This window comes from Oryzias melastigma, linkage group LG24 (assembly GCF_002922805.2).
Source record: "Oryzias melastigma strain HK-1 linkage group LG24, ASM292280v2, whole genome shotgun sequence".
Taxonomy (NCBI): domain Eukaryota; kingdom Metazoa; phylum Chordata; class Actinopteri; order Beloniformes; family Adrianichthyidae; genus Oryzias; species Oryzias melastigma.
Window position 1 is genome coordinate 12,057,756 of NC_050535.1, and position 22,133 is coordinate 12,079,888.

Consider the following 22,133-nt stretch of genomic DNA (forward strand, 5'->3'; position numbering starts at 1 on the left):
TATACAGTTTTAGAACTATTTAAGAATTATTACGCAAAATAATGAAAATATCTGTTAAAAAAAAAAAAGCTGGGGTTGTAGTAAAAAGATAGATATGAAATATTGTCACAAAAAGTAGTTTTAAAGAGAAATTATTGGAAAGTTGTTCAAAATACTCAAAAAGGCTAAACATCTTTAAAGAAAAACATAGAAAATAAATTGTCCAGACATGTAAAAGTTGTCCTCGACTTCCTTTTAGTTTCGTCCATTGTTCCATCTGGTGCTTTCAGAATAAAAGCATTAAAGTTGAATGATTAATTCAAAGTTTTATTATGAAGTAGTGAAATGTAGCTTTTTGTAGAAGCTTAATGCGTCTTTGAACGCAGCCCAAAAGCTGAACGTCTCAAAGGTAAAGTGACTCTAGCTGCTCCTTCAGTTCCGTCAGGATGGACGCCGGCGAGCGGCGGCCAGCGTTCAGCAGCGTTCGGAAAAACCTCCTCCACATAGTTGTGCAGATGTCGCTGCAGGAGGAGTTTAGATTGACACATGAGGACCCAGGTGAAGTTTTGCTGATTTAATAAAAGAAAACAGGTGGATGTACTCACCAGGGTTGGTCTCTACTGAAGCGCTCCACCTGCCAGCCGTCAGCGTCCTTCACCAGAACCATGGGGCTGTTGGTCAGGAGGAGGTGAACCGTTTCCGCCACGCCCACCAGGTCAACCTGACGTCAACAGACAGGTTAGCCAGAACAAGAGAGCAGCCTGGAGATCGAATGCAGGTGAGTACCAGGTGAGGGGGGGCGCTGGGTTCCAGGAGACCCACGTGGATGTAGGGTTGAGCAGATGGGAGGTGCTGGACGGATGTGATGTTCTGCTGCAGCTCCAGATCCACCGACGTTGACCAGTCTGTGGGGAAGATGCAGCACGGCTGCTGCTCCACTCTGCAGGTGAAGCCACACTATTAGAATCCTCCAGATTACCCCCCCGACTCCACCTTTCCTCCTGACCTACATGTGACAGCAGGTGAGAACGTTGGGCCGCAGCGCCGCATGCAGCAGCCTGCAGGAGTGCAACTGCAACAGTAGCTGCAACAGGCCGATGGCTTGATATCCCACCAGGAGCTCGTCTGGAGCCGACTTGGTCAGCTTCTAAAACACCAACGCACATGTTTGTCTCTCCGCTCAAAGAGAGGCGTCCTCCTGCTGACAGGCTTCATCTCACCGTGAACGTGTGGCCCTGCGGCGGGGTGTAGACGCTTATACAGCCGTCGTCAAACAGGAAGCAGCTGATCAGAGGAAGCCCAATTCCAGCGGAGGAACTCCTTAAGCGACCAAACTGGTAAAAATCCCAGGGGGTGGAGCAGCTGTCCACCTGTGGCGGGCAAAAACGAACACAGGAAGATGAGTCTAAAACAGGGATGCAGAATGACGGGTCACCGCTGACCCCCTCCACCCACAAAATGAACTCTGGATGAGGTAGATTCACCTTAATGAGGACCATATTATCTTCTGTGCTCGCTTCAAAGACTGAGAAGCCATCTCCATCCACCAATGTGGAGTAAATCTCAAATACAGCACCCCCTAGTGGGCAAAGAAAGAAATACAGTGATCTCAATCCATTTGAATTTCCACTCTGATCATCTTTTCAGCAACTTTAAAAGCATTCCCAGGGTTTTTTTTTGTTTTGTTTTATTATGATTAAGTTGTTTTATTTTTTTTAATTACAATATTGTCTATTTATTAAAAATATAAAAAGGTGCTTCAGGACATTTAATTATCTTTCCACATATAAATATGCTGTTTTTTAAAGCAGTCTTCCAAACCTAATTAAAGACTATTAATATTTCTTTGCTTCCCTTCTTTTAAGTATCACCAAAAAAAACCCTTTTGTCCCTCAATTAAGAAATTAGATTGTTAATAGCAGGATAAAGAAAAGAAATAGTTTAATAGTTTTTTCGCTGCCATTCTTGTTTAAATCTGTTTACATACTGGAAATGAGGACCCTCTCGAAAACGAGGCTTTATAATCCCATTCTTGATTTAAATGAATAAATAATTTTTTTTTTTTTTAAATAAATATATATATATATGCTTATCTTAAATCTCATTTAAAAAATTAAAATTTTTGAGAAACACATTTTAAAAAGTACATACGTAAAATTAAGACTGGTCAGATCAGATACTATACCATAATATTAGTTTCTAAATTTTCTCTGTTCCATTCTGATACATCCACTTGCAGACAAATAAATCCATTTAAATATTTGTTTTTTTCATCAAAGCTGGAATCTGGATCAGAACTGTACGGCTGGATAGCTCTGATATTGCTCGCCATTTTTATTTCGCCAGTAATGTTAGGTTGGGGGTGTGAGGGGCTGTAAGCTAGCAGGAGAGTGTAAATGAAGGGATGATGGGAAATGAGCAAAGTTTACTCTACACTAGCAGTCCCACCCACAACTCAGAGGAGAATTTCTAATTAACTCCTGCTGCTCTGCAGAAACTATGTCCTAAAGGCTGACAAAAGTTTTTTTTATGGCTAAAAAAAGCATCATCATAATAAAAAGACCTTTTGGAACACTTTTAAAATAGATCAAATAATGATCAGAGTGGGACTTTAGAGGAATAAAAAGATTTTTTTTTTCAATATATATTGCATTGAACTTAAGTTTCTTGCTAAAAACCACATTCTTGACCTAGTGCTTTTCCGTAGATCCACAGCACAAATTGCATTCATTATGTTGGTGAAACATCTAAATCCTGTACCCAGATGTAGAAAGCTGCGCTCAGTCACAACAGGACGAGATCCGCGCTGTGAGTGGAAGTTCGGGGAGGAAAAGATGTCGGAGTTCTCCAAGAGCCTCCGTCGAACATCCGCATCGCAGGGATTCACTGGAACAGAAACCAGAAGTTTGCAGCTCCAATCTTCAATTTAAATTACACCAAAATTTGTAATGAGACGCTAAAAATCTGACCTGCGAACAGATGATTGGAGTTTGTATCAACCTGTGTGGCGTGATCTAGAGGACTGCAGCCTCCAGAGGGCAGGGACTCCACACTGGTCTCCTCGATGGGGCTCAGGTTCTCTCGTGGTTTGGAGGTGGTCAGGGGCTCAGACTTCTTTAAATCCACTTGAAAGACAAAGACGTGCTTGCTACATTACAGCAGAATCAAGTAACATGAAGGAACTGTTGACCAGACTGAACACACCAATTCCCAGTAACATAAAGAAAAAAAAGGTGACAAGAAGGCAACAGGAAGTTGAACTTTGGGTATACTTTTAAAAACAACTTTAACAGTGAGATTTTTTTTTCTTTTTTTAAGATTTAACCATTTATTCTCCTAAAAAGAAGTTCCAGGTTGCTGGTTAGAGAACAAAATATGATTCACGTTTATTTCTGTAGCCAAACAACCACAAACTCCGGCCTAAAACCTGCCCGAACCTCCAATCAGAAACTACCGCCGACATGCCCCACCTATAGCCTGCAGATTCATATAGATATCTGGATTTAGAACTTAAAAAGTAGAGTTCAACTCTGGCTTCAAAACCCAATTAAAAAAACACCACTCAGAATTTGGATCAAGGCAAAAAAAGAATAAAAAAGAGCTTCATTTTGAAATCACCTGGAAGTCCTGGACACTGGATATTCAAGCAGAGTCTCTGTTCATCCACTTTCAGGACGAGGTCATTGGGCCGCTTGCTTGAAGAGGCCTCAGACTTCCTGTTGAACCAGAATCCTTGTGTGAGTTGCTTTAATCTGGGTAAATAAATGCGGGAGTGATGTGTGGGTTCGTTACCCAGCAGGGTTTTCTGCAGCACTCTCATTAATGACGAAGGATTCAGAGGCGGCAGGTTCAGAGGAGTTCCTATTCTGAAAAGGAAAAAATAAATAAATCATAGTTTCTGACTATTAACCCAATCATCAAACTAAAAACTACCTGACTGACATTGAGCTGCAGCCTCTTCTTCTCCAGCTCCTGCCTGAGCTGCTCCTCTTCCTCCTTAAGATGTAGTAGCTTCTCTAAGGAAAAATTAGCTGTCAGCAGATTGGAACAGCAACTCCCATGACCTACGTGCTGTGAACGCACCCTGCATCTTCTTCTTCTTCAGCTCAAAGTATCTCTCAGCCCGCAGCTCCTCCACGCTCATCTCCTCCTGCCCCCTCATCAGGAGGTCTTTGCAGTACTCGCTGACCTGGAGGACCCCGGCCTCCTGATCCAGGAGCCTGCTGCTGTCATGGGCCTCACCCACACCAGCTGACCTGCATCCGAATACAGCATTTACTGTAAACGATTTGATCATTTTTATAAGTGATTTTTAGCTAATAGAGAACATACTGTCTACAGGCAGGCTGCTCCTCCATCCGTGCAGCTCCAACAGACAGTAAACAGACAATCTACAGACAGGAAACGACCAAGATTATTTAATATCAACCCTCCTTCATTACATCTGTATTTCTTTCTATTTTTTCCCCATAAAAATAAAAAAAAAATGCTTCGATCCTTGTTGTCTTTTTGTTGCTGCTAGTATTAAGCTCGGTGTAATACAAGCGAGCAAGTCTGTTAAACATACAAAACACACTAAATTGGCCATAAACATAATTAAAGTCAGGAGTTTGCTTCAAATAACCTCTTCTAACAGGATAAAGTGACCATTCCTACCAGAAAAACACTCAAATGTCACAAATGAAATAGCAACTCTCGTATCGTCCAGAATGTTCAGTTCAAAACTTCCTCCGTCGCTTCTAATTGGTCAATAAACCGGAAGTTGATCCTGTCTGACTTTCAAACACAGCGCCCCATGTTGGTCATGGCAAGAACTGCATCAATATAATTTAGTACTTTTTTTTAAGTTAACTGCTTAATTTATTGCCAATAAATGCGTTTTTGTTTTCAGTTACATAGCTTAGCTATACATTTTGCTTTTTTATTAGAAATATGTTTGATATACTTTATTGTAGAGGTAGATACTATTATTATTAATATTAGCTATTTTAAATGGATAAAAAAAACAAATATAGTCATCCAAACTTTATATATAGATATATATATATATATATGAGTATAAAATAGAGAGCATTAAACTTAGGTCATAAGATCAAAACTTTTGAGTTTGTGAAGCTAAATTCGGACAATTTGTTGAATCTATGTAAATATTGTTACAGAGATGCTTTGTTTTATCTATGCTTTACCGTTTTACTCTTTTAGTAGACTCTTATAGTTCAGTAGAAGTGTTTTGCTTTCAGCAGAAGACTTCCTGTGGATGCTGATGCTCAAACCTGAACAGGAAACGGCGTGCAGAGTTGACAGACAGACTGCGACTCTGTGAAGAACTGATGACCAACTAAGGAATTACCTCCTCAAGCGTTTTCTTGACTGCTGTTTTTCTAACTGTGTCTTTCTTGTGCATGTATGGAAATGTTGCTGCATACCTGTTTGCAACCCCCTTCCCCTATAGAGGAATTGCAGCTGATTTAACTAGGGTTCCTGAGCTAATAAAAAGGGTTCGGATCACACAGGAAGCTCCGAGTAGATAAGAGACACATGTGTGTCTTCCTGTGTGTTCTCGGATTATAAGATTATGAGATATATTTAGGAGTTTTCAAATGTCTTAATGGTTTCGTGCTTTCTTATTCGTAAGATCCTTTAGTTAAATATGAACCCAGAGTTCTTATTTGGCCCCGTTTGTGGAACAGTCTCCCCTGAGCGTCACATAGAGTAAATACATTTATAGGAAAAGGCTCAGGATCCATCTTTTTTTAACTAAGAATAGTTTTATTTCTCAACTAAATTTAGCAGCAACACTAAACAACTTAGGGCCGAGACATCACTGTGTAGAAGCTGCCTTTTTCACCTGTTTCGCCTCCCAGAGGGCAACAGGTCAAAGAGGTGATGTACGGGCTGAAAACTGTCTTTGGTGATGCGTCAAGCTTCATTGAGGCGGCAGGAGTGGGAAGAAGCATTAATAAAGTGTTCAGAGAATCAGGCTGTAGGTGGAGTCCGGTCAATTATCACTCACCTGGATGTCTCAAATTTGTTCACCTAATTGACACATTCCTTGGGGGAGCAGTGAGCTACAGTGAAAATAACCATTTGGTGGTTTGACACACAAAATCCACCCTAAACACCAAGTATGGACAGCAAATTAGACCAGTGACCTCCCTGTCAAAGGGTGGATACTCCAGGATTGGTGGACTTTGGCAGTTTGGGGGTCAGGGGTGAAGAATAAAATGGGGCCATTTGCAGCAGTTGTATTAATATTTATATATTTTTTATTAAGCCTTATCTAAGTTCTTTATTGGTCCACTCAATTTAAAGAATCAAAATCTTTTGAAAAATATTTAAAAACTGTAATAATGCTGAAACTTATCTCAGTCTGCATTGAAATTGAACAATAAATATGCAAAACTGTGTTTTTTTTAAGGTAAAAATTAAATTATTAAGCTCAAAAGTGTAACTTGCATTTGTGGAACAAGTTAGTGGAAACACTTTTGTTTTTTTATAAGTAACTAAAGGCTGCCAAACAGATCCAAAACTCTGCCCTACTATATCCACCCACCCAAATAATTTGCCCCTGCAAAGTTGGGATCACAACTGCTCAACAGCCAATATGGGAAAACTGATTTCTACACTCACTTACTTGCTGTTGACTGGAATAATCCATTGCTGCAGAGGGACGGGGGAGGACAAAACACTTTCATATGATCAGTTCTTATGCCATTTCAGTGATTTGAGTCATGTGCGTTTACATGAAAATGTTAAATAAATGGGCGTAAAATTGATTTTGGACACTTTTATTAAGTGTTCAGCTTAATAGGGATAAGTCTACCCCTGCACTCTACCAATAGGCCAGTTGTGTGTTGACAATAAAATAAAATAAAATGATTTTTTTGTACATCAAAAAAACTTTACCAACTTTCTTACTAAGTTTGTCGAACTAAATCCTGCCGTAAGCAGGTGTCAGATTATGTAAAGTTTCTCTTTCTGAAACCGAAAAACTGGATCTTCTTTATTTTGGGGTAAACAAACTCACTTATCGCTTATGCGCACGCACCGGAACTGAAGACCACACCTGAGTGACGTCATGGGCGTCTCCGAGTTCTCAGAGCGCAGCTGCGGGTTTTGTTCTTCAGTTGTTGTTAACTCAGGTGAGCGTACCCTCACGCCTGAGTGCTAGGCTGGATCGAAACTCTCCCGGTGGAATTTGGATCCACTGACCATGTCCCGCTCTGGCTCTTCATCTCTGCTCCTCCTGCTGCTCCTGCTGGCCGGAGGCGCCTCGGAGGAGTGCAGCGACCTTTTTCGCAGAGGGAAGGACAACTTCGTGCTGGACACGGCGGAGGCGGTGAAGAACGGCGCGGCCCCGCTGGCCTCGGAGCGCACCGCCTCCATCCAGGAGTGCGAGGGGCTGTGCTGCGGAGATGAGCGCTGCAACCTGGCGCTGCTGGTTCCCGCAGACCCCGCAGACGAGGACCAGAGTCCCGTCTGCGCCCTGTTCGACTGCGTCTACAGGAACAAGTTCGTGTGTGATTTCACGACCCAGGAGGGGTACAAGAGCTCCATACGCACCTCGGTGTACGAGAAATACCTGCCAGGGCCAGGTGAGCTCACTCACGCGCATCATGTATGCCTTTTTTTTTTCTTACGGACCATGATACTTGTTTACCTGTCCGGAGCCGTGACGTCAGCATGTATCAACACATGGTAAACAAGAAGGGCCTTTGTTGGGTTTATGAATCATCCTTCAGTTCTGATGAACACAACTTCCTTTATCTACTGGGCCAAACTAAAAAAAAAAAAAACAACAACAACAAAAACTTATTTTGGTTAGACCATGTTGCCATATTGATAACCTTTTGGTACCTCAGAGGGCTACCACGAATCAGTTGTCACTGATCTGCAAATTCAGTTAGGCAGAGAGTTTTAGGCTGAATGTAATTTCTGACAAAATCCTGTTTTTTTGGTTTTTGTTTTTTCATAACCGGGGTGGGGACAGGCACAGGCATGACTCTTTAGCTTCTTTCCCACTGAGCGGCACAGTAGTACAGTTTGGTAATTTGAGCATTTCCCTTATAAATCGAACCCGTTCAACCGTACAAAACCATTTTTGGGCCCCGTTTAGCCTTGTTTCCATTGAGCGGTCCAGTACAGTCCAGTATTTCGAGCGTTTCCATTGTAAAATATACCCAATAAACAGTACCGAACCGTACCTCTTGAGGGCCCTCATCCCTTGTAGATCCATAGAAAACTAGAACAAGGCATTGGGCCGGAGCTGGTGTAGCCACCCGTTGATTGGCTGAAAGCAACAAAATTAGATGGCATCAATATAGTGCTGAGCTAGCGTCTCCGTTTTCCACTTTATGGCGGAAAATGTAAAAAAGTAAAGCAAGAAAAAGACGAGCTGCTGGATGACCTCCACTGTTGTTGCTTTTCTAGTCGTCGCGCTACAATGATTCAATGACACGCTAGCGGTCTACACCAGGCATGCGCCGTGAAAACAAACCGCTCAGTGGAAACTGAGTGGAAACACTTGCCAGAATCGACTGGACCGGTCAGTGGAGACGAGGCTTTAGGTTGCAAGTCCATAAAAATGGAACAGAACGGTTAGGGCGGAGCTACAATGTAACCCGTTGATTGGGTGAAGGTCATAGAAAGCGCCAAACCAAAAGTTTTTGCACTTTTTTGGCCATATTCCTATTTGCCACCCACAATCTTTTCTCTAACATTAAATGCTTTCTTTATACAAACTACCAGAAGCCAAGTGGAAAAAAATTAGCTGATGGACAACCCCTTTTCTGTTGTCGCTCTACTATGACGCAATGCAATTGGTCTCACCCTGCTCGAGCCGTGACAGTCCAAGTTTTAGCAGTATAACCTGAACCCTTCTAAACCACAGAATATCGATCAGTGGAAACGAGCCTTTTGTGGCTACATAGTTTGGCAGTATAGTGAAGGGTCTTACCTAAGACCCACTTTGGATTTAGCTCACCTTTCTTCCTGAGAATGGATCCCTCTTTTCCCATGTGCCAATCCTGCATATAACCAACTGAGCTAACCAGTTTTTAATGTTCACAATGTTGCACAACACTTGAGCAAATGTGTAGAGTGTGAAACCAGCTGATGTGTCTGTGTATGTATATATATATATATATATATATATATATAACAAACTGGACTAAAACTTTAAGAATTGGGTAAATGTTTGGCTTATAAAACCTCAAGTTACCATAAAAACGGAAGAAAACAAATCTCAACACTGGTGTCAGATTCCAACTGATCCTTTTCTTCTCTTCCTTTTGATGTAAAGCAAAACAAAACTACTTCTTCGATCTAATTAAAAAATAGATTTCTAACATACCTTAAATGAAGTCTCTCTATATTCCTAAAAGAAACAATGACTTTGTGATGTATGATCTGACAGAGAAGTCTTTACATGAAAAACACAATATCTGATATAGGGCAGAAAATTTAGTTTTTCAGTTCAGGTTCTTCATCTTCTGTTACGCAAGTCCTCAAATAGTTTTTCAGATCAGTCAGCTTTGACTCAGCTTTCCGTCACCAATCCTGATCACATGTACTCAAGAATACGATGGAGAGACAAGTACCCTTACTTCATTACGCAAGGACATCGTCTCTGTGTGTTCTGGTGTTCTGAAGATACAGTATGTGCTATGTAAAAATATTTCATTGCTAATGCAACTTTTGCTGTACAGGATGAGATGGAGACATGGATCAGGGGATGTTTTTGAACAGGAAGGTCTAAGATAGTCAAAATTGTCCTTTTTTGTGGACTTCTTTAACCCTTTGACACTGGAGATGTCACTATGGAAACCTAAATAACTTGTTGACATACAGTAGCTCTATGACCGTTTTCATGATAATCTGCTGATCTCCGTCTTAGAATCTGTTGAAATTTTGTCGATTGCGTACATGGATAGGTTGTTGAAAGACCGTCAACACTAGAGCTAAAGCTTCTGTGTTAAATGGTTAAAAATGGTTGCACTGATGTTAATGTAGGGGTGTCCAAATCTAGACCTCAAGGACTGGCCTCCTACTGGTTTTCCAAAAATCATACCTTATCTGCTGCTGATTTCCTGGGTCTGGTGGGTTTATCCAAGAAGCAGCTTCAATGGCAGGTTGATTGGAAAGCATGTAGGACACCGGCCCTTGAGGTCTGGATTTGGACATGGATGTAGATCCATTAAAATAGTAGGACATGAATCGGTTGTACAATGAAATTAGCAGGTTTGGTTTGAGTGGTCTAGACATACCCGATATGTATGCAGCATGTACACGCTAAATGTGGATTTTTGCGTGCACTTTTATCTTAAAGGTCTATCACTACCCAATACTAGCGCTTGTACTCACATTAGGAAGAGGCTTGGTGCAAAATGTCACGGGGGGGGGCAAATCTCACAAATTTTGCTCCAGGCTTTTTCTTTCACAGCTCTATCCCGATTTATGAAACACTTGGTGTCATATAATTCTGGCTGGGCACAAACCACATTCATTAATTTCTCTGTTACAACCACTTTTCAAACAGTTGGCATTTTCATGTTTTGAAAAATGACCCTACCCATATGCCACTACCAAATCCAAGGCCCTGATTGGTCAAAGTAAATAAAATCATGTTGCATAAAACCCTGACTATTCTCGTTTGTCCAGAACACAAGTTGTTTGCTTGATTCTGGTTTAAAACAGGGTTTTTAAATCTGTAAATCTGTGATGTGTCACCAGATAAAATGGATCCTCCCATCGCCAAGTCCGGTGGGAATATCATCACTCAGCCCGGGAGGCCCGTCCTGCTCAGTGGCATTGCAAGCCTGGTGCTGCTTGAAGATCACATCATCAAGTATCAGTGGAGTTTTCAGGAAGGCAACAATGACGTTGTGATTGAGGTAATTCCCGGGGAGAGCAGAGTTTTTTTTCTTTTTGTTTGTTTCTGGGACAGCTGTTATTGTAGCACACAATTTTTCAGGTGGTTAGTGAGCACTGTTATTTGGTAATCCCGTACAGGTTTGACATCTTCCTGCAGTTTTAAGTCTGTTAAAATCTTCTGTTTTTGGATGGCAGAAGACGGATCAACCCGATGAGTTGAAGCTCACCAATTTAAAAGAAGGAATCTACACCTTCCAGCTGACCATCACTGACGCCCATAGAAAAACAAGCAGCGGAAATGTCAGCGTTCTTGTCATTACGCCGGAAATGTCAAAAAGTGAGTATTCACTGTAGTCTTCTACCACTTCAAAGATTAAGGTTAGATGTGTCAGACGGGCTGTCATGCGGATTTATTCCATGGGCATGCTGTGGGCTACTGGTCATAGCAAACACCTAACATGTAAGAGTCGGCAAGGTTGAAGTAAGTGAGACATAACGTCTTGCACGGATATTTCAATTTTCAACCCCCCAAACCAGAGCACTGTGCAAGGACCCCATCAGTGCTTTTCAAGTGAAACGTGCACACTTGTTGCATGCTCCTTGCTTGTAGTCTGGCTCTTAAAAATTAGGAAATTAGATCATTAGGGCATAGTTTTTGTGTGTATCCTTCAGGTGTTCTATGGGAAAGTATCAATCACCTGCAAACCCTGTGCATTGCACATTGGTGTGCACTGACTTCGATGACATTAGACTAGAGTGTGGTATAAGGGACTGCAACACATTTTAAGTATGTGTATGATGCGCTTACCACACACATTACAACCATGTCATTTTCATGACGTTAAGAAGGCTGGACAAGCCACAAGGGAACTGCAGGACACACCTGTGCTTCTTTTTAAGACCACTCATCTCCATGACCCTCTATGGGCCTGGACTACCCAGAAACCTGTACGGGTGTATGTGACTAAGGCATTAGAGTGAAAGGATATGCTAATGCTAATGTTGAGCCACAGAAGTCTCTATTTGTGTTTTCACACACATAGTCCACGCCTCTTTTCAGACCAGTCAGACAGGTTTTCCTGAAGCGGGTACTTATGTGTTTAACAGAAACCCAACCTGCTCTGACTAGTCTGCATTTTGTTTTAGTGTCAACTACTTTCTGCAGATTTCAGCTTAGTCTGTAGCCAATAAGGGCATGGATCAATTGTCAGCTCTGATCAGGTCTCTGACACTGACTTGGAGGATTAATTCAAAAAGTGGAGTTCCAGTTGTGTTATTGGAGCTGTGGCATCTGCCACTGGGCACGCCCTTTCACTGTAACTCTGACACTCCCTGCTGTGGTTGATGTTTGTCTTCAGCTGTGGAGAGCGTCAGGTGAAGTTGACTAACAGGAAGTGATGTCATCACTCTTTTCTCCGTCAGGTTACTGTTTGGCTCCATTGAAGGTGGGTCCTTGTCGGGCGTCTTTCCCTCGTTGGCAATATAACGCTACTCTGGGCGTTTGTACAGAGTTTCATTTTGGGGGTTGTAATGCCAACGACAACAACTACTTGTCCAATGACGATTGCATGTCTGCCTGCCAAGGTGTCCCAGGTAAACCACTCAAGATAAAGTACAAAAAGGCAAAGGAAACTGACATTAGTAACTGATGACAAATTCTTGATTTCATTTTTTTCCCAGATACAATGCAGAGAATCATTCTACCATCAGAAGGTAAGCACCACAATGGACTCTTAACAAAAGTCCTGTAGCACAAAGACAATATGAGACATTAATGCATGTGTCCACTTGTGTCCTTAGATATGAATGACTGCAACAAAACATTGGATGGAGAACCCTGCGTCAAACGTAAAGAAAAAAAATCCCCATATAATTTTCCCTTCTCTCTCTCTCTCTCTCTCTCTCACAGTGTGCATATATTTTGTTTTAATGCACAGACACACAAGTGCTAATTATTGTAGGAAAGTTTAATTTGAATAGGGCTTCTTTTGCAACCAGGCAGTTTTCTATCTGGCCAGGAGTCTGCTACTTTAAATACAGTGCTGTATGTAATAAAGTCCAGTGTGAGGAGATTGGTGTTTTTTTGTTTTGAAATACTGTTCTAGATAAAAAAATTTAAATGACTGATAGGTAAAAAGGCAGAAAGAAGACATGGTAGAGTTTTGTATTACTCATAGTTTGGCTCTTCAAACTAACACAACTAAATGCTGGACTTTAAACAGATTTGTAAAGCTGGGCTTAAAAAAAAAAAAAAAATATATATATATATATATATATATATATATATATATATATATATATATTATGTATGTGTGAGTGTATATATATATATATATATATATATATATATGTATAAGGGCTGCCACAATCAGTCGACTAATCAACTATTAAAATACTCGATGACCAAATTAAAAGTCGATTAGTCGTTACTTTATATTATATGGAGTCGGAGTGTAGTAAAGTTTAACAGAGTTGTGTGCGTCCGCACCAAGACATGCACTTTTCTAATACTTGAGTCTGTGATACAGAAACTTTATCTTTTGGGAAAAATAGCTCCTGTGGTTCAGATGCCAACTTCATTTGATTTAATCTCGTTTTAATACCAGAAACTAATGAAGGACAGAGACTGAACAATTCATTAAAAGTTTAATAAACTATCATTTTTATTGTCTCTATATTTTTAGTTAGTTGAAAGCTCATAGTTGTTAAGATGTATGCTTTACATCCAGTTTAACCATGACCAGATTAGTCAACTAATGGGAAAAAATAGTCAGTGATTAGTTGACTATTAAAATGATCGTTTATGACAGCTCTAGTATTTATGAACACAGAAATGAAGTCTTTTTAAATGACATTTAAATGAGCGCCTCTACGTTTCAGCTTTATTGTTGTGTTCCTGTAGCTAAAAGCTCACAATGTCTGCTTTTCCTCAGTGAATCGCACCTTCAACCGCCTTCTGAGAATCAATTTGAGTGAGAGGAGAAGTGAGTCAACAGTTTTCAATACTGCACGGTAACAGAGCGTCCTTACTTGTCACTAAGACCCACACTTTTCTGTTTCCCCTTCCTGCCCCTCAGTCCAGTGCACAGATGCGCCCCGCACGGGTCCCTGTCGGGCGAGCATCCCCCGCTGGTACTACGACCCTCTGAAGCAGATGTGCACCCAGTTCACCTTTGGCGGCTGCAGTGGAAATGATAATAACTTTGACGACGAGTCGACCTGCATGGAGACATGTGACGGAGTTTCAGGTACCAATTACACACATGTAGTTCACACAATTTCTGGTGGAAGTATCTCTTAAAGGAGCTGTTTTTTATGTTTGCTTAAGGCTATTTTTTGTCGTTCCAACTTTCCTATTTACACAGCCTTTTGTGTCTCCAAATTCTGTTCTCAAACTCGACTTAAACCAGGAAGTGCCTTAAGTTGGAGTTCCTGTAAAGACCTCAGGAGGCAGGTTTCAGATGGAAGCAGTTCTCTATTGATTAATACTTTAAAAAGTCCCAACTATACAGCTCAAATACACATAATCACATTCTGGTTTCTGAGTCTTTGATGAGGATTTTATTGATTTATTCATTATTCGTGATAAGTACGACTGGGTGAAATACAGGGGCGGAGCTTTAACATTTTATATGAGGAGAGAGTGGAAAATGAGAACAGTAGAGTGGAAGACTATTGCAAATGAATAAAGAATATGTATTTATAACAGTTTTTATTTTATTTTCATTATTGTTTTTATTTTTGAAATCTTGTATTGAAGATTTCTTAATCTTTGTTGATAATGATACTAATCTTTACTGTCCCTCTATCTCCGCCCCTGGTGAAATATCTTTTTTGGATCGGTTTATTATTGTTTTTTTTTTTTTTTAGAGCTCAAAATTTGTGAATATTCAGGCGCCATGCTTTGTTTGTTTTTCATTTTCTCCTGCCCTGTTTTTGTTTTTGGACCGTTATTGCAGTGAGCCACGTAAAGCCCAGTAAATATACCCTTGCCATATCAGCTATTTTTTTGGAGTGTACTGGTCACATGTCTATTTTTCTACCACACGATGAACAGCAGAGACAGCAAACAAGTTTTATCTTTAAACAATGAATTACACAAACATTTATCTGATTGTACGAGAGACAAAAGATGAGCTACTAAAGCAAAAATAAATAAATGTATTTCTGTTTTTAGAGAATGTACAGAGTGACAGAAGCAAAATAGCCAATAATAAGAACTAATCTTCAAAAACCCATGGTCTTATGTTGAGTAGACTTTGGGTGTGGATGATAGAAAGCTTAATATTTTTTAGGTTTTAGGTGATGTTAAAGTACCTTTGTGAATGTGTATGTTGAGGGCTCACAATCCTTGCTGTTGTTTGACTGGATCAGGTGTGTTGAATTGGGACCTAGAAAGATCTAATCCGTGGTTGGAAAATAAACGGAGCGGTAGATCTTTAGGACCAAAACTCGGGCATCCCATATTATGATTAACAAAGAGGGGGCTGGACATATCTGACTTAAATCTCGAAATCAAAATGTTTCTCCTCTCCTTTTTACTGTTCAAATTTTTACTGTACTAAAGCTGAAATCCCACCGCTGGGATTTGCTGTGGGTCAACTTTTACAGTTTTACTCAGCAGAGCAAACATGGGACTCCTGATAAGATTCATGACAAATAAAAGCAACTGAACCATGATGCCGTCACACCCTGGGGCTAATGCTGTCCCGCCTTTTCCCTTTATAGTTTCTCAGAAACCTGTATTGTTCCGGGGAATTCTAAAGGCCTGAAATTGATCCCAATGGCTTTGAAGGAAAAAATGAAAGAAGCAGGAATGAACACAATTGTGAACTTGTATCAAAAACTAAGTGTTTGTACTCATTCTATACTCAAAAAAAAAAAAAAAAAAAGGCAACGATGGTGAAAAAAAAGGAAGACCAGCTACCATACTTCCTGGTATTTTACTTAATGTGACGTTTATCTTCACTCACAAAGATTTCTTGTTCTCTTTCTTTCCTTTTAAACAGAAAAAGACTTGTATTTTGACACAATCTTTTCTGCACTCGAGGAAGATGAAGAAGATGGAAAAAATTCAGGTAAAGTGAGCTCTCACAGACTAATATATGCCGCTGGATCTGTTTACAGGATAGGTTGAGCACATTAAAGTTTCAGTCCAATAATCTTTTGATCTAGTTGTGATGTATTTTTTGCCAAAAATGGAAAAAAAAATGTGGGCAGGGCTCTTGGGATGGAAGTAAGCCTCTGCTAATTTCCCATTAGGCCTGCCACGAATAGTCGACTAATCGACTATTAAAATAGTCGCTGACTAATTTAATAGTCGATTAGTCATTACTCTATATTATATGGAGTCAGAGTGTAGTAGAGTTAAAGTCATAATGACATTCTGCTAACTTTTTGAACTATTTGGGGATTTATTAAGGTTTTTTAGGGCTGTTTGGAGTTTAGCTAATGTCTATGCTACATGCTAGCTATTGTGGCTAACTTAAGCTTTTTATTTTATGTCTTTAGGCTGTTTTAGAGTTTAGCTAATATATCAGCTACATACTAGCTGTTTTGGCTAATTTAGGATATTCCATTTTTTAAGGCTAATTTAGAGTTTAGCTAATATTTCAGCTGCATGCTAGCTATTTTGGCTAATTTAGTCTTATTTTGTTTAATAGGCTATTTTTGAGTTTAGCTAATATCTATGCCACATGCTAGCTATTTTGGCTAACTTAAGCTTTTATTTTATTTTTTTAGGCCGTTTTGGAGTTTAGCTAATATTTCAGCTACATGCTAGCTATTTTGGCTAACTTAAGCTTTTATTTTATTTTTTAAGACTGTTTTGGAGTTTAGCTAATATTTGAGCTACATGCTAGCTATTTTGGCTAACTTAAACATTTATTTAATTTTTTTAATTCTGTTTTAGAGTTTAGCTAATATGTCAGCTACATACTAGCTGTTTTGGCTAATTTAGGATATTCCATTTTTTAAGGCTAATTTAGAGTTTAGCTAATATTTCAGCTGCATGCTAGCTATTTTGGCTAATTTAGTCTTTTTTTGTTTAATAGGCTATTTTTGACTTTAGCTAATATTTTAGCCACATGCTAGCTGATTAGGCTAATGTTGGCTTTTTTTTTAAATGTAACTAATATTTTAGTTGGCTATCAGCTTCAGCATTTTCAGCTATCAAGTTCAGCATCTTCAGCGGCTAAATTCACTTTATAGTATTCACACTAGCATTATCGCAGATAATGCTAGTGTGAATATATCTATTTTTTTGGTTAGTTTAAACCTAATGATGGTTAAGATGTGTGCTTTACATCCAGTTTGTGCATGACCCAATTAGTCGAATAATCGGAAAAAATAATTGGTGATTAGTCAATTATTAAAATAATCGTTTGTGGCAGCACTGTTTCCCATAGCCTTTTTTTTACAGTCTCTCCCAGCTAGCTTACAGCCCCTCACAACTTCAGGCTAACATAAGCGGTGTATCAGAAACGGTAGAGCTATCCAGCTGTACAGTATGAGGAAAGTGGGCGAGGAAAAGGAAGTTGTTAATGGATGTTTAGAAATGTCCAAGAAATGACAAGTTTTTTGATTAACCCTTTAACATCTGAGGCGTTACCAGTGATGCTTAAATAACGCACACTCTTTAACATACTAAAACTCTTCAATCGATGACACAATCAATCCATCCCATTTGCGCAGCTTTTCTCTTCTTCAGATTTGGATGGATTTACATTGATCGTGTTAAAGGGTTAAATATACTTGAAAGACCACTGGGAACGTTTTTACAATGAATCAAAAGATGGCTGGTGGAGCTGGGACTTAAAACTATACGATGACATTTCAAATGACCCTGTCTCTCTTCTCCAGGTTCTGCCGTACTGACTGTGGTTCTGATTTTGGGCCTGATTGCTGTGTTGGCTGGCCTCTCGTACTTATACTTTAAAAAGCGCAGAAACCAATCTAGTAGTCCGGTCTCTACAGACCCCGCCACAGAGGTTTTATCCACTAAACCAAGCTGAAACGTCGCCATCACTCAAGAGGAAAATCTTTACCTCAGGGGCTGCAGTTACCATGACAATCTGCCTGACCAGGTTCTGCTGTTGTTATTTTTGTATGTGTGTTTGCGAGAGAGAAACTGGACTTTTTGAGCATTTTGGTTTGTTTGTTTGTAAGTGTTATTTTTTTTTTTCTTTTTTTTATTGCAGTGAAACTTTAAACTGAACAAAGATTAGGTTTGAGTCTAAAACCAAACTGCTGGATTAGAAGCAGCTTTATGCATTGGTAAGGCTGGATTGTATTGTTTTATGGTTGCTACACAACACTCCCGTCTGCCATGTTTAAACAGCAGGTCTGTTCTGTTTAAATTAACTTTGTTTTATATGTCACTTTAAATTGGATCTTGGTTTTTGATTCAGCTCAAGGATGAAAAATCTTTTTAATAAATGTATTTCAATAAATTCTGTTTGTAGACTTTTAAAAAGTGCCATTTGTTTTTTAATAGAGAAAACCTTTTTTTATTACCAAAACCATGTTCGCCTTGAAGCATTCTTTCAACAACTTTACGGTTTGTTTGGTCAACTGGGAACAACTTAAGACTTTTCTCTCATCAAGGCAAGTGACGATTTTTAACATTCTTGTAGCATTTTTCTCATGATTGAGGACATAGTTTAAGAAAGTTAAGATTGCAATTAATTTCGGAGTATTTTTGTTATTTAAATCATTGTGATTAAGGACTAGACAAAACAAAATTTAGTTGGAAAAAGCCTGTAGCCTGACACATGTACTACAATTGGCGGGCCACAAGCTTCCTGCTCCACTGGGAAAGTGTAAACAAAGGAATCATGGGAAATTAGTGGAGGCTTACTTACATGCCAAGTCCCACCCAATTTCTGATGAACTCCTGCCACTCTGCAGAAACTATGTAATAGAAAATTACTTAAAAAAAAAAATTGGACTAAAAACAGCATAATTACAAATAAAAGACCACTGGAAACTCTTTGAAAATAAATCGACAGAGGATCGGAGTGGGACTTTAATTGACTCAACAAAAAGTGTAAGAATCAAAATGTTATTTCTTTGCTTGTTTCCTTGTTTATTTTGTAGTTTTTGATGTTTGGCGTTTTTTAATTTGTCAATTAGTGACACCTCGGTGAAAGGTTTGATAACTACCCACTAAGTTGCACTTGAAGAGGAGAGGAAGGCTTGCCCTGATTATTTCTGTTGGGCACTCCTTTCACGTCACTACTATTTTCTTTGTAGTACCATTCCAGTCATCTTTTAATCTAATGGTTAAGTGTTTCGAGTGGTCTTTAAATCATGATGTTTTTAGCTAAAATATAAAAATTCGTGTCATTTTCTACAACATAGTTTCTGTTGGCGCAGAGTAAGCCCACCCCTACTTCCCGCTATCCATCTGTTTACACTGTATCCCGCTAGCTTACAAACCCAACCTAACATTAGCAACAGTGCAACAAAACTATCACATCAACTCAGAATATGGATGAAATGCAAAATAAACTGAGATTAACAGATAATGAAAAATGTGCAACTTTGTTTTTAAATATTTTATATTTCTATTTTAGTAAAAAGAGATTTAGTTTCCTTCTCATGTTTAAATGATTTTTTTTCTCACTACAAGAGCTAGATAGTTTCACGCTAAACTATATATCAGGTACTTTTTTTTCTTTCTCGGGTAATGCAACTTTAAGATTTAGTCATCTCGCATGCTGCGACTTGTCTAATGCTCTCCAGTAGTGAGACTGTTGCTGACGGGGCTGCAGTCATACTTTGTAATAATCAAAATGCCAGATTGTTCCAAATATACTTCTAAATTTTGGTAATTTTGAGTCCTTCTTTCCAGGATTTTTGCCTCAATTTTGTACTACCTCTCAAGAATTAAAGGCCCTCTTTGTTTGTCTTTTGGGTTGCAATCTGAACAAACCTGGATTAGAAAATCTGCAGAAATAAGGGTTTAAAATGGCTGTCTTTAGGACATTAGGCTGGGTTTTCAACTATCACCTATTAAAAACTAATTTCAATCAGATATTTGTCACTTTAAAACTCAAAATGACAGGATTAAAAAAAAATTGTGTTTTACTGTATTTTTCTAATGGATGGAACATCATCTGCATTGGTTATTTAGCATTTATGACTAAATCTAACTAACTTTGAAATATAAACTGAACTCCAGCCAGGTGCAGTTCATGGTTTAGCCACTAGGAGCTTGGAACTAAAGCAAATTAGGGCCTCAGTTTACTTTGTTGTCCAGATACGTGATTAAAAACAAAAAAAACTCTTGTCCAATTTGCTAAATTTCCCATTTAAACACCTCCTTCTTAAATAGAGAGAGGGCTTATAAACATGAGAACTTCTCTACAGGGTGTGGTCCAGCAACGGTCGGTCCTGTTACCCTGCCTGTTTTCAGATGAACCGGCTTTTTCCCTGAACTGAAAGACAGCGATTAGAGAAGGAACTTTTTTAGTTTCCTTGCCAGTGGAAAATTTTGATCTTGCATATTTTATATTCCATTGAAAACGGGAAATCTACAGCTTGTTCAATTGTTTTCTTTACCTGCCAAAGCCGTATATATCTGTTGAAAAGATTACATAGTCTTGTGCGGTATGACAATGTCCCCAGGGGTCTGTATGACCTAACTGCAAATCTTAAAAACTGGTAAAAAAAAAAAAACAGATGGAGTTACATTTTTGAAGTTCTTGTCAACAATTTATAGAGTAAAAAGAAGAAAAATCAAGGAAAAAGCCATTAAAATCCACCAAACCTTAGTGTGTACACTGTGATCAATTGTGTATATTTAATCCTGTCTGGCAATATAGATTTTATGTATGATTGTAAAAGATGAAATACAAAATGTATGTAGTGTATAATGTACCGAATTTGACCTGCGTCAAAAGAGTAACATAAATCGCATTAAGGTACGTTCACACCAGGCATGTGTTGGGCGTTCAAGAACACTCCAAGCGAAAAAGCGCATTTACCCTGTGGTGTCCACACCAGACCAGCACTGGACTTCACTTTTGTTTTTCTACTCTTTAATGATTCTATTTGTCTGCAAGTGGAGGCATCAGCACTGGAGCAAAACAGGGAGACTTTGGTAGCTGCATGTTTTTGGTCCTGATCCATCACAATTTGTTTAAATAAATACTTTTTAATATTACATTATTATGTATCTGTTCTCTATTCTGAGAAAAACGCTACAAGAACACAAAAAAACAATTTTAATTGGAGGTTCATGTGTTCATTCCAACAAGGAACATCAGTGACATTTAGTGGCCACACAAAGACATAACAGCACATTTATTTGTTTTACTGCCAAACAATTAAAATTAAAAAAAATATTCCTCATATAATATATATTTATTAATCTTTTGTTATTGTCAACGGAAATATGAGCTATTTCTAAACGTATATTTGCATTTGCATCATTGTGGTGTAGGATGGTGTTTGTTTTTAAAGAAATTTAAGTTAAATTCTTTACAATTCAGTCATCATTAAACAAAACCATGTAACATTATTTATTCTCAATTGAATTTGGACATTTGAATAGTTTGTTTAGGTGATTTAAAGTACAGACCAGCTAATATTTTTGCTTTTGTATTCATAAATTTCTCCAAGATGGGACATTTTGTGCTTCTTTGCATTAGTATTGTAGAGACCTTCCTGCAAAGTATTAGGTAATCGGCAAAAAAGAGTCAAGCCTTTTAGTGTCTCCTTAGATAAAGGTTGCAATGTTTCAGTGTTTTTTGTCTATTTCTTTGTCATTTACACCTTTGGAAAATTCAAAAGATTTTTTTTCATTCCAGTCACTTGCAGAAGAGATTGGCTGTTGCCAATTTTGGTCATGTCTTATTAGACAATTGTTTTTATGGTACCAATCCTTAAATCCACGAGAGTCAAATGACTCGTGAGTTGTGCTTTTCTAAGGATGGGCTCTCAACAAGTCGGGTAAGTGTGAGTAAGTCAAACTTTTTTGAACACAAAGAAAGCTGGCAGTAGGACTGTATTGCATTTTTTGCAACACATGGAAATTGACGCTGTGAGCAGGATTTGAACCTGCGCGGGGAAACCCCATTGGATTTCGAGTCCAACGCCTTAACAACTCGGCCATCACAGCTGATCAGCAGAGAGAGATCCCGCCGTTTTATGTAAAACAGACTTTAAATTCAAATACCTCATTAGATGTGATGTTTAAATCACCAATTTTACACATATAAAATCCATGTGAAATTGAAAAGTTAGAGAATATTCATATTTTTTTATTTTGTTTAATG

The 22,133-nt window shown here is 38.9% G+C and overlaps 2 protein-coding genes and 1 non-coding gene across 5 annotated transcripts; 1 reads left to right on the forward strand and 2 right to left on the reverse strand.

The window, feature by feature from the left end:
* Positions 1-215: 215 nt before the first annotated feature.
* bub1ba (BUB1 mitotic checkpoint serine/threonine kinase Ba) lies at positions 216-4,783 on the reverse strand. Of its 3 annotated transcripts, none has more exons than XM_024290441.2 (14): positions 4,636-4,783; positions 4,312-4,370; positions 4,063-4,235; positions 3,922-3,995; positions 3,772-3,845; positions 3,598-3,695; positions 2,949-3,104; positions 2,740-2,865; positions 1,464-1,558; positions 1,200-1,349; positions 990-1,126; positions 766-919; positions 585-700; positions 216-500 (listed from the first exon to the last, which is right to left on the reverse strand). In XM_024290441.2, exons 2-14 carry the CDS (start codon positions 4,335-4,337, stop codon positions 383-385), a joined length of 1,497 nt encoding a protein of 498 aa, XP_024146209.1. In that variant the 5' UTR covers positions 4,338-4,370; positions 4,636-4,783; the 3' UTR covers positions 216-382. The 3 variants fall into 3 exon arrangements, with proteins under 3 accessions (XP_024146209.1, XP_024146210.1, XP_024146208.1); XM_024290442.2 differs by having other exon boundaries at positions 3,607-3,695; positions 3,913-3,995; XM_024290440.2 differs by having other exon boundaries at positions 3,913-3,995.
* A 2,260-nt stretch (positions 4,784-7,043) lies between these two features.
* LOC112157655 (kunitz-type protease inhibitor 1) lies at positions 7,044-18,323 on the forward strand. The gene is made up of 10 exons (XM_024290522.2): positions 7,044-7,574; positions 10,711-10,871; positions 11,047-11,188; positions 12,274-12,444; positions 12,532-12,564; positions 12,652-12,699; positions 13,785-13,835; positions 13,929-14,099; positions 15,861-15,929; positions 17,713-18,323. The coding sequence occupies exons 1-10, from the start codon at positions 7,193-7,195 to the stop codon at positions 17,862-17,864; spliced, it is 1,380 nt and encodes a 459-aa protein (XP_024146290.1). The 5' UTR covers positions 7,044-7,192; the 3' UTR covers positions 17,865-18,323.
* A 3,571-nt stretch (positions 18,324-21,894) lies between these two features.
* On the reverse strand, positions 21,895-21,976 carry trnas-cga. The gene has a single exon. It is a non-coding gene; the product is annotated as a tRNA-Ser (tRNA).
* Between the last annotated feature and the right edge of the window lie 157 nt (positions 21,977-22,133).